The 13236-nt window shown below is 43.7% G+C and overlaps 2 protein-coding genes across 2 annotated transcripts in view; one reads left to right on the top strand and one right to left on the bottom strand.

Moving 5' to 3' along the window:
- Positions 1–13236, bottom strand: part of LOC141094286 (uncharacterized) — a 1055204-nt gene that overhangs the window by 312066 nt on the left and 729902 nt on the right. The window lies entirely within an intron of this gene.
- The window catches only part of LOC141093962 (uncharacterized), a 162363-nt gene that overhangs the window by 64518 nt on the left and 84609 nt on the right, over positions 1–13236 (top strand). Inside the window, 1 exon segment of the mRNA XM_073579637.1 lies at positions 9629–10735. Coding sequence (XP_073435738.1) covers positions 9629–10735 — 1107 coding nt within the window.

Below are 13236 nucleotides of genomic sequence, written 5' to 3'. Positions count from 1 at the left end.
GAAAAAATGATCTGGCTCCTTGCATCTTCTCACCCTACTACTTGCACCAGTGACCCTATTCCCTCACATCTCCTCCAGTCCCTTTCCCCTGCTTTCACCATTCACGTAACAAAAATATTCAACCTCTCTCTCTTCCGGTATCTTTCCCTCCTCATTTAAGCATGCCATCATACATCCAGTACTTTAAAAAAACATCCCTCGACCAAAATTGCTGCTAACTATAGACTTGTCTCTAATCTTCCCTTCATCTCTAAACTCCTTGAATACCTAGTCCACACCCGTCTTATCCACTATCTCTTAGATAACTCTCTTCTTGACCCTCTTCAATCCGGTTTCCGCTCTTTACACTCTACTGAAACAGCCCTCACTAAAGTCTCTAATGATCTACTAACAGCTAAATCTAATAGTCACTATTCCATGCTAATTCTCTTAGAACTCTCTGCAGCTTTCGACATTGTGAATCACCAGCTCCTCCTCACTATGCTCCACTCTATCGGCCTCAAGGACACCGTTCTCTCCTGGTTCTCCTCCTATCTCTCTGACTGCTCCTTCACTGTATCTTTTGCTGGCTCCTCCTCCTCTCATCTTCCCCTTTCTATTGGGGTTCCTCAAGGATCTGTCCTAGGCCCCCTCCTCTTCTCTTTGTTTGTCCAATAGGGGTAGTATACAATCAGTAGATTTGGTTTCCTGTACCATGTTTATGCTGATGACACCCAATTATATATCTCTTCCCCTGACATCACGCCTGCCTTCTTAGAAAACGCCAGTGATTGTCTTACCGCTGTCTCCAACATCATGTCCTCCCTCTATCTGAAACTGAACCTGTCAACAACTGAACTCCTTGTGTTTCCTCCCTCTACTAACCTACCTATACCGGACATTTCTATTTCCATGTGTGGTTCTACCATTGTTCCACAGCAACACGCCTGCTGTCTTGGGGTCATACTTGATTCAGAGCTTGAATTCGCCCCACACAACCGATCACTGGCTCGCTCTTATCTGCACTCAAAACCTTTTCTAGAATTCGACCCTTTCTTACTTTTGACTCTGCAAAAACTCTTACTGTTTCTCTTTTTCATTCTTGTCTGGAATATTGTCATTCTCTACTAATCGTTCTCCCTCTTACCAAACTCTCCCTTCTCCAATCTGTCGTGAATGCTGCAGCCAGGTTCATATCCCTCACCAACTGTTACACCAATGCCTCTGCCTTGTGCCAGTCATTACACTGGTTACCCATCCACTCCAGAATTCCGTATAAACTTATTACCCTCACCCACAAAGCACTCCATGGCTCAGAACCACCCTACATCTCCTCCCTCATCTCAGTTTACCACCCTACCCGTGCCCTCTGTTCTACTAATGATCTGAAGTTAACATCCTCAATAATCAGAACCTCCCACTTCCGTCTCCAAGATTTTTCACGTGCTGCACCAATTTTTTGGAATGCACTTCCAAGGTTAATTTGTTTAATCCCCAATGCCCACAGTTTTAAGCTTGCACTAAAAACACATTTCTTCAGACTGGCCTACCGCCTCAACACATTAATGTAACTATCTCTATGTTGCCCATTCAAAATTTTTACCATAACCAGGTTCCTTGTATCATGTTCTCATATGCCTTATGCATTTAATAGCTTTCTGTGTCTGTACTTCTACATATTCTGGCCGATAACCAGTTCATGCAGCATTACATGAACACCCGATTTTTTTATATTATGGCTGGTCCGAACAACGAAAGCAATTGTTACCATCCACCTTTTGTGTCTCCCCTATTTTCTCGTCAATTGTAAGCTTGCGAGCACGGCCCTCATTCCTCTTAGTATCTGTTGATCTATGTGTTTATTGTTATGCTTAATGTCTATTGTCTGTACAAGTCCCCTCTAAAATGTAAAGTCCTGCGGAATATGTTGGCGCTATAGAAAAAAATATATTATTTTTATCCCCCGGCCTCAGGTTTTCCATGTAGCCAATGGCCACAGGTTTATTTGTAAAAACCCCTGCAGCAGAGGGTTGGGTGTGTCAGTTTTGGTCTTGCAGGCAGAGCAGAAGGCTTTGCAGAGCTCAAATTGTGTGAGGTAATACAGGGCCCAGCGGAGCCAAAAGACCTGACACCTTCAGCATATACTGCAGTGCAGTTGCCCACAGCAACCGGTCACGGACTGTCTTGTTTTCGTGGCTGTGATTCGGAGGCTCTGATTTACTTTCTGTTTTGTGAGTGCACCATTCCTTAAAAGAGACTTTACTTTGAACTTTTCCTGGGTCACTGCCTCATCACTGCACAGTGTGGACACCGCTGCACTACAGTGTACGTAATAAGTTAGAAAATCACTAGAAGAAAAATATTATGATGGGCCTCATAGAGAAAGCAGAGGGAAATGATGCTGCTGGCTTCCTTGAATCCCGATAAGGAATGAGCGAACGTGCTCTATGATAATCGGATATCACTCGTTTATCAGGGTGCTCGGATAAACTTGTTACTCTGGGAGCTCGGATATGCTTGTTTCTCGGCAAGCATTAGCTGGTGATTGATTTCAAACGAATATCCACCCTGAGTGTGTGGCACCTGATACACAGCAAAAAACATGTGGGAATTGCTTGCAGGTCACTGTAATGCTGCAGCCATCTTGGTAGTGGCATTACTCATTCCTGGCTGTATGACATCATCAGGGGGTTATTATAAAGGTAGGCAGTATCAGGCTTGTCACACTGACACCATTGCACAGCTCTGTGACAGTTGTTATTGGAGGGAAAGAGTGCTTGTCCAGACGTGTGTGCACAGTACAACGAATCAGAGTAAGTAACTGGCTTAGTGATAGAAAGCAGAGGGGGTTATAAATGGTATATTCTCTAACTGGGTTGCTGTGACCAGTGGGGTACCGCAGGGGTCGGTGTTGGGATCTTTTCTCTTCAACATATTTATTAATGATCTGGTAGAAGGTTTACTTTACACAGTAAAATATCGATATTTGCAGCTGATACAAAACTATGTAAAGCAGTCAATACAAGAGAAGATGGTATTCTGCTACAGATGGATCTGGATAAGTTGGAATCAATATTATCATTACACACTGAACGGGAAACCACTGGGTAAATCTGACATGGAGAAAGACTTGGGGATCCTAGTTTATGATAAACTTACCTGGAGCAGCCAGTGCCAGGCAGTGGCTGCCAAGGCAAACAGGATCATGGGGTGCATTAAAAGAGGTCTGGATACACATGATGAGAGCATTATACTGCCTCTGTACAAATCCCTGGTTAGACTGCACATGGAGTGCGGTGCTCAGGAAGGGTATAATGGAACTTAGAACGAGGGCAAAAAAATTAAATGGGATGAGGGAACTACAATATCCAGAGAGATTAGCAAAATTATGATTTAGTCCAGAAAAAAAACGACTGGGGGTCGATTTAATAACTATGTATAAGTATATAATTCTGTCAGTATCTGTTTATCCCAAGGAAGGTGACAGTCACAAGGGTGGAGTTCTCTGTGCCTGGAGGAGAAAAGGTTTTTCCCACCAACATAGAAGAGGATTCTTTACTGTTAGGGCAGTGAGAATCTGGAATCCCCTGCCTGAGGAGGTGGTGATGGCGATCTCAGTCGAGGGGTTCAAGAGAGGCCTTGGTGTCCTCCTGGAGCGTAACAGTATTGTATCTTAGAGTTATTAGGTTCATTAGAAGGATGTAGATCTGGGGATTTATTCTGACAGAATATAGGCTGAACTGGATTGACAAATGTCTTTTTTCGGCCTTGCTAAATATGTTACTATGTTGGAGTCCTTTAGTGTGGATACTGGTGCTGAAGCTGAACCATCATACTAACAGCCCTTCTAAGGGCTAATCTTGTGCTTTGAAGTTTGTATCAGATAAAATCTGCATTTAGCCTAGGGAGGAAGAGAGAGTTGCAGGAGCAGGGAGAGTGGCTGAATACCGTCTGTGGACAATGATTAGGGTTGTGCAGTCAGTTGCTCAATATATAGCTGTGGTATTTGATATTTTTGTGTGAGGAAAAACATTTATATATTGTGATCCAGAGTGTATTCCATGCTTTGTGGTACATTTTGTTATATAACAATCCAAAAAAGGGGTAAAATTTTATTGCTGGATTAAATTACTTACCTATAGAGTATGGGTTACATGCGCCGGGTTTCATTGATGTGATATATAACACTACGAAAAAGCATTGAAAAATTATTTACGGTGTTCACTTACTCATCCATACAGTATTACGTGCTCTGGGGTACATTTCTGTGGCATATAACACTCCAAAAATGCGTTCAAACAAATATCCAAATTCAATTAGTCATCCGTACAGTGTAACGTGTTTAGTGGGCAACAGCGATGGTGGAATTGCGTGAAACTCCCGAGGGAGTGACCAGAGGAATGTTGGAGCCAGAGAAAGCTTGCACAACAGCAAAGGTGGCAGGAGCCGTAAGCTTTCCTGGAACCACCAAGGACTAACCCATGCTGCAGCCTTTACTGCTGGGGTTTTTGTGGACTGTGGATGGGAGAGTCAGGATCCAGGAAGTGGTGAGCGATCTGCGGGACCTAGGGTGGTCAGAAGAGACAAGGAGGCGAGCCAGGACCAGGGCTGGAGAAATGCTATTGGGCCCACTAGCAACAAGGTACCAACAGTTGTCATCTCAGGTTAGGTCGCTGCGTACAACTGGCAGCGGAGATGGGAGTCCATAGAAGAGTTTAGGTCCATTCATCACATCTCATTCAACTAGGGGGCAGTAGAGGAGGAACACTTGCCTTGAAGGCTGCAACAGTTGACTGCTGGAACCAGTTGTCATGTTCCTCAAAATTGGAGGCTTAACATCGTTGGTATGCGGTGGGTTTAATCACAGGACGAAGGCAGCAGCATTGAACCCTTCTTGTTTAATGAACGGGCTTATGAGAAGCTCCTTGATGTCGCTCGAGACCATTCATGAGACATCATACTGTCCTTTGGTTTCTCCACCTCCTATGCGATAGCAGGTGATGCTGCAGGTGACACAAAGTTCTATTGCCCATTTCTGTGTGTCGGTGGCTCCGGCACTTCCCGTAACCAGGTCACTTACAGCCCAGGCACCTGGGAATCGGGGTTCAGGAAACAGGTGGAGGCAGTCCTTTTAAGCCTCCTGAGGAAGGAGAAGAAACTCACACCTGAAGAGGGTTACTGCATTATCTTCCTTATAATTTTGTCCTGGCTTTGCATATTCTGCCAAGCCTTTGAGTGTAGGAGTAAAAAAAAAAAAAGTAAAAAGCGTGCCAAATCTTTTTATGGTTTCAATGATTCATCCATAAACTGTAAAATGTGGTTCTTGTAACATTGTGTTGGTATGTAACAGTCCAAAAAAATGTTGAAAAACTTTCTTGTTTCAATTAGTCATCCATACAGTTTAACTTGCTTTGTTTAATAATATTACGGTGTTTTAAAATAAAAATAAAAAAATCTTAGTCTGGTACAATTCCCCAAATATGTTTTCTTCAAATATGTACTTTTTTTTGTCATACATACTGTATAACTTGATTTGGGTGAAATTTTGTTTGAAATAAAAAAGAAAAATTGGTCTGCTACAGGTCTCTTGTCATATATACTGTAGAACTTGGTTTGTGTGAAATTTACGTAGTTAGAAATAAAAAAGTGGCCTTCTACAGGTGTACACATTTGGTCCTTCACTACTCGGTCCCCAGCCATCACTATTTGTGCCGGTGTGGCGTGCCCATGTTATATCAGCACGTGTCCATTATTCTCACCCATGCCCTTACCAACGTGGTTATTGTGATTGTCAACTTAACGAACAACATGTGGACAATCGCTTGTGCTCAGGGAGGCTACATTTCCCTGATGGCACACTGAGTGAATATTGTGGAGGCTGGGCCTGAGTCCCACCCTGGCATTGCACATGTGCTACTGCCACGGAGGATTGCTGGCCCTACTTCTATCAGGGTTTCCTCCACTTCATACTCCAGTTCCTGCAGCCCCTCCTGCTTATCTACCATATTTCATTTGCTATCTCAGAGCATGTTTGACCACATCAGTCAGAAGCTGAAAGCTCTGCAGCACTGTCTTAGCAAAGCGGAAACAGACTCCGCTGAAGCTAATTTGTCTAGGAGACAAACCGCACACCGCTGCAGAGTTATTGAAAGGAATAACAGACCAGACAGGTCTGTGTCTCTCTGCAGACCCTACAACCAACTATGATGATGTGTGATAATGGGTGTAACCTGGTGGAGATTCTGAAGGCTGGCAAGCTCTCACATGTACCATGCATGTGTAACGTGACTGAGCGAGGTAGTTGTTGGTGAGCTGCTGCTTCTGCACACTCTGGCACCCTACAGACAAAATGTGTCCCAGTCTCGGAGTGCTGCTGTGTGTGGGGTGCATCACACTTACTTGTGGCCCATAGGCCTCCACTGGCTCCATGTTTCCCATCTTCTAGAATTTTCGCAGCAAACAATCCAGGGGACTCTGAATTTGTGAATACAGTCAAACTTTTACTTTGCAGCTTTCGGTCATTACAATCAGACATACAGTATAGGATAGGGCCCAACGGGTTAAGGTCTTTCCCACAGGTGCTGGACCTAACTTTAGTCCTAGTTTTCTGTATGGGCAGAGCATCTCTCGTTAATTCCGCTAGCACTACGAATTCTTCTACATTGCAAGCAATGCACCCCATTTCCTTCAACTCCTGCCTCTGAGAGTTGAAGTCCTTCTTTCCCTGTAGCTCCGTAGACTTAGAACGCCTCAAGGCACCGGATATCACGCTGTTCCTAGCAGCCTATTGCCTGTGACCGTTGCTGTCACTTGAACACACTTTCTCTAACTGAGCTTGACACTTCCTGAAGGCATCCAGTGATCAATCCTTCATCCGCACAATGAATCCACATCTGTGCCTACTTAAACAGTCGCTGCTGACAAACATGAAGCTTTGCATGTAAACCAGGTAGAGATGAAGGAAGACAAGAGACAAGGAGATACTACCCAGCCCAGCCTCATTTAATCTGCTCAGTGTTGATTGGCTAACAATAAGAAGGTGGAGGAGAAGGCACAACAGAGGCTAGTACAAAAGTTTCCTACATTGATAGGCTGAGGAGGGAAATGAGTAGAAAAAGATGGAGGAGATGGGGAGTAGTCATCATCGTGGAGAAAGGAAAGTGTTGGCTGTAGGGAACTTGGCACATATGGCAGACTTCATGTACCGCTGCCCTTCCTGTGACCCTCGTATTATATTTATTTTGGCAAAAAAAAGTCCTGGTTGTACACCCTGCTAGACCCACTCTACAAGGAGAACTTTGCATCTCTGCCTCCTGAGGTGGAGAGGTGTACTAAAATGGTGCTATACCAGAAGGAAAAAATGTTGACAAAATTTCCATAAGACAACGCTAACAGCAAGGGGCAGCTTGCTCAACCAAGGAGTAAATGCGAGGGAGACACACACCAGGTAGAGCAGATGCAGGGGTACACTGTCAAAGGCCTGGATCAATTTCATGACATCCTCCCAGGGTCCATGCCCTGGGCACATGGCGGGGTGAAGAAGAGAAGGAGCGCCATTTAGCTATTTGAATGTAAATCTTGCTGGAATAGTTTGGAGACACAATATATCGGGGGCACTGTTCATGGTCACCTGGCAGCTCAAAAGATGGCTTCTACGAACAGGCTTGGCACTATCTACCCCATTTTCCATATCCCAGGGATTGCCTTGCTCATCATCCTTTAAAGGATATACACGAATTTGGACTTAAACAGAGACCCCTAGGCTTGGGCCACGTTGTTACCTGCTGTTCTGTTGTGTGAGATGGTGTAAAGTGAATATAAAAATGGATAATTTTCAGTCCATATTGAAATATACAGAATGCATTCAGACCATGACAGAGCAGCATTGCTGGTCATACATTTACTGACAGACAATGCTCATAGTGACACAATCTTGGGAACTGTTTACTTATTGTCTTAAAGCCTTTACCTCATAAACAGTTCTATTTTTCCCTATGTTTGCTGTTGTAAAACATGAAGGTTTATTTAACCTCTAACTGTGGAGGACTTATCTAATCCTTGTGGGCTTTTATATTCTATGGGTTTATTGCTCATTGTCTGATGTTTGCCTGGTATCTCTGTGTTATCTTATCCCGAAAGCTCACCAGCGATCATGTAGCGACTCACCAGCGATCCTGACAAGGTCATATCATTGTCGGGATCGCTGGTGCGTCGCTATGTGTGACAGGGGCCTTACACAGTGTAAATCACTATGTAAGGCAAGAGAAACATGACTAAAGCAGAAGCAGAAAGTTGGGTATCTGTACTTGTACGTGTACAGTGTTATGATACCTACATAAGTGGGGACTCCCATGCAGTGTTGTGAATTTCCCCGGGGTTCTCTGTCTTGCTGTTTCTTTTCTGATATTCCAGATGGATGATGTTTAAAAGCTCCTTGGTGATGATGTGAGTATATGTCATTTAATCTTTATATGTACTTAATCATTATATGTATTTAAACGTTATATATACATAAACTTTGTATGCTAATATATACAGAAGTGTACGCAATCATACTATTCCTTTAATTTTGTACTTTGAAATAAAATTGTGTTATATCGCAAGTAGCAGCCTTCTATAAAGCCGAATCCGAAACTTAGTGTTAAAAACGTGGCAATACAGATGCCAGGTCAGAACCAGGAAGGCAGAAAATACCAAATTAGAAGACACGATTAGTCAGTAAACAGGCTAGGGTCACAACAGGTGATTAATACAGAAGCCGGGAGCTGAGTACAGAGGACTGAACCAGAGGAGAACCGGCTTGTGTCTGGCACCTTCTGGCAGAGCTGATATTGCTGGATTGGTTTACAGAAGCCATGTTGCTTTTCAGAAGACTTTGAGCCACTAAGGCTAGTTTCACACTAGCGTATCTACAAGCAGCGCACGGCGCCGCTAAGCCCCGCCCCCTGCCCGCCCCCTCCGGTCATCTCCTCCCTACTATCGCACACGGCTGCATGTGATCTGCGCACCCTATCTTTAGCATAGGGTGCGCAGACCGTGCACTAGTAGGATTTTTGCGTGCACTGCTCACTTTTGAAGGTGCGCCAAGCGCACCAAAATGCAACATGCTGCGTTCGGCGCACCTTCAAAAGTGCACAGCGCACGCAAAAATCCTACTAGCGCACGGTCTGCACACCCTATGCTAAAGATAGGGTGTGCAGATCGCATGCAGCCGTGTGCGATAGTAGGGAGGAGATGACCGGAGGGGAGCGGGCAGGGGGCGGGGCGTAGCGGCGCCGTGCGCTGCGTGTAGATACGCTAGTGTGAAACTAGCCTAATAATGTGGAAACCTGTTTTTCCACTGACAGATGATGTACCTGAGTGGGGACTTTTTTCAGATGACTAGAGTTTTTATTGGTATTATTTTTGCCTACAATACAGTTTGGCTTTTTATTCGATATTTGGGAAGCAGAGTGAACAAACAGTTGAGCTCCACGATCTACTCATATATCTTATGAGGTTTTCTATTCGCCTATGAACTGTCATTGTCTTGGAAAATCAATATTTTTACATAACTTACTATTTTTACTGACAGTTTAAGTAGAAATGTTCAAAAATATAAGTCATGGATATTTTATTCAAAACTAATAATTGATTTTATTCCTGGCAGATGACTGTACCAGGAGATCAGAGGGACAGCTGACATCTTCAATTTTTAAGACAGATGATCATGAGATCCCACAGGATACAATTAAAGTGACTGCTATTACTCCAGATATACCATCATCCCTTCACAATAATGATCTCTCATCTGAGCCTTTCAATCAGGTCCTGTCTTCTGATTCATTACAGACTACTAAGTCATTTTACAGTTTAGAATATGGTAATAGTTTTCCTTTAGAACAATCTCTTCTTAAACATCAAAAATTTCACACAGTAGAAAATAACTATTCTTGTTCCAAGTGTGGGAAATGTTTTAAGAAGAAATCAAATTTTGATAGACATCAGAGAACCCACACAGGGAACAAACCATTTGTATGTTCAGAATGTGGGAAATGTTTTACACAGCAATCAAGTCTTGTCTACCATCAGAGAACTCACACAGGGGAGAAGCCATTTTCATGTTCAGAATGTGGGAAATATTTTAATCAGAAATCAGATCTTGGTATACACCTGAGAACTCACACAGGGGAGAAGCCTTTTTCATGTTCAGAATGTGGAAAATGTTTTACAGGGAAATCAAATCTTCTCAAACATCAGAAAATTCACACAGGGGACAAGCCATTTTCGTGTTTAGAATGTGGAAAATGTTTTAGAAAGAAATCAAATCTTGTTATACATCAGAGAATTCACACAGGGGAGAAGCCTTTTTCATGTTCAGAATGTGGGAAATGTTTTACACAGAAATCAAGTCTTTACAAACATCAGAGAACTCATACAGGGGAGAAGCCATTTTCATGTTCAGAATGTGAGAGTTGCTTTATAGATGCATCACATCTTATCATACATCAGAGAACTCACACAGGGGACAAGCCATTTTCATGTTTAGAATGTGGAAAATGTTTTAAAAAGAAATCAAATCTTGTTATACACCAGAGAATTCACACAGGGGAGAAGCCATTTTCATGTTCGGAATGTGGAAAATGTTTTATAGAGAAACCAAGTCTTGTAAAACATCAGAGAACTCACACAGGGGAGAAGCCATTTTCATGTTTAGAATGTGGGAAATGTTTTTCTGTGAAATCAAGTCTTGTCAAACATGAGCGGACCCACACAGGTGAGAAACCATTTTCTGTTAAGAATTTGGAAAATGTTTTGTGAAGAAAATATCTATTTGTGACAAAAGTCTCATAACAGAGGTGTAGATAGCATTTCGGTTCAGGGGGCAAAACTTCTGAGTGGGTCCCTAACCAGGTATCCATGATTACAACTGGGTGACATATCCTAATAGTGGGGTACCTCTTTCAGTACCACCCCGTGTTTTCGGAGGTCCGCTCTGCGTTGGCTGGAGTCTGAATGAATGACGCTGGCTGGAATCCCTGGGTTACATGGGCGCATATAAAAGATCACTGCTTCGCCATGTATTTCCAGTCTGACAACACTTTACTCACAGGACACAGAATATATCACACAGATAGAGGGCAGGCCAATAGAAAAGCGGCAGGCCAGACATGCATTACAAAAGCCACAGGTGGCCGGAGCCTGCCAATGTTTACTGTGGAAATTACAAAGGTGGGGGGAGTGCGGACAGAAGGGGAATGCTGATGCCTTAGGGACATGCATCTCACATAGAACCTATTATCCATACATATAACTGCACAACATATTCTGGGTGCTAAGTGGTTCTGTAACATCCATCTTTTCCCAACCTGCACAAACTCCTCATCCTGCTGATACCCCAATGCTGAGCCGCTGCTGCCATATGTGTCCCTATTACTGCACCTTCTGTGTGGTTCTCTATGCCTTCTAAATTCTAAAGCAAACCTCTAGAATATAGTAATGCCAGGTGCAAGTGCCCTAGAAAACAGTGCCTACATTTTGTCCCCTAGAAAGCTATATTTCCCTGTGTACCCCTTTGACATTCACAGTAACCTGAGTTCCCCTATAGCAATAAGTGCCCACTTAGTGAATAATGTCCCAACTCTCCCCCTATACAGTTCCCCAGTATGATGTTCTCTTATACACAGTATAATGCCCCCTCACTGTATGTATACAGACCTCTTGGTATCCCCCAAACTGTTTGATGGCTCTAACACTGTATGGTGGCCCCATAGATAACGTCCATATAGTATATTGCACCAGATAGTCCTCAATAGAGTATAATGTACTCTCCATAGGCCTCCATATAGTATAATGCACCTGATAGTCTTCATTATAGTATATTGCACTCCCCATAGGCAGACTCTATATGGTATAATGCAGCCCCTCATAGGCTGTCTATATTGTTTAATGCACCCCCCCATAGGCAGACTATAGTATAAATCAGCCCCCCATAGGCAGACTCTATAGTATAATGCAGACCCCCATTGGCAGACTCTAATAAAATGCACCGCCATAGGCAGACTAATAAAATGCAGGCCCATAAAAAAAATCTAATACTTGTCTCTCTTCCCCCTGGATCCTCTACTGCTCCAAGCTTCCGCTCATCTCGGGACAGTGAGCACTGAGTAGTGATGTCATCGCAACCCCCTGTCAGTGTCTGTGACGTCAGATGCTGATAGGGAGAGGAAGTGTAACATTTCTTCTCTCATCAATTCGGTTAGCTGTATTGGTATCTAGCCGATACAGTTGAACCTGCAATGACGGGTGGGGGGCCCACTGCTGGCATCAGGCCCCTCCGCCTGCTCATGCGCCCATAGTGGCCAGGCGTGGAAGTGCAGGGAGATCGATTCTCACTACACTTTCACAGAATGTAACTATCGGCGCGCTGTGCACTCCGATACAGTTACAATAGCCTAGCTCCGGGTGGGCCCCCTCAGAGCGCTGGACCCGGGGCGACAGCCCCCTCTGCTATGCTACTGTCTCATAGGGAAGAAGCCTTTTTATATTTTTAATGTTGTAATCATTTTGCTTGAAAATTAACTCTTAATAAACATCAGAGCAGTCACACAGGAGAGAAGCTCTTTATGTTCAGAATGTTGGTTATCTTTAACTCTTTGTATGTATTCCCATACAAATATGGCTTGAAAAAGGCCTGTGAATGCCGAAACGTTGCAGAAGCACATCTGTTTTTTTCTTAGGGTCTGTCCTTATTTTTGTATAATGGTGGTTCTAGCATTATTTTTGGATATACATTGGGTAATAAACCTTAGGCTATGTGCACACGTTGCGGATTCTGCTGCGTTTCCGCAGCGTTTTTAGCCCTGCGGATCTGCAGCAGTTCCACAGACATGGTTCAGTACCATGTTAGCCTATGGCATTTCAAATCCGCTGTGCTCACGCTGCGTTTTTTTCCTCGTGGTTTTGCTGCGGTTTACAAACCGCAGCATGTCAATTGTTTATGCGGATTCCGCAGGGGTTTCACACGTTTAACATAGTAGAGGTGTGAAACCGCAGGGCAAAACCGCAGGCTAATCCGCAGGAAAACCACAGGTCACTTTACCTGCGGATCCGCGCCGAAAAACCCGCAAGTGAATCCGCAGCGTGTGCACATAGCCTTACTTTTTCAGTGCCGACGTTTGCTGTTATTTGGTTATTATTGGTATTTTCTTCAGATCATCATGCACTCATTTTGGGCCTGCCTGCCGGAAGCGCTAGTTAAATGCCCGCTGTCAGCGT

The sequence above is a fragment of the Dendrobates tinctorius genome, unplaced genomic scaffold (genome assembly GCF_039654945.1).
Source record: "Dendrobates tinctorius isolate UK_male_01 unplaced genomic scaffold, ASM3965494v1 ptg000063l, whole genome shotgun sequence".
Lineage (NCBI taxonomy): Eukaryota > Metazoa > Chordata > Amphibia > Anura > Dendrobatidae > Dendrobates > Dendrobates tinctorius.
This window is presented reverse-complemented; position numbering and strand designations above follow the sequence as displayed.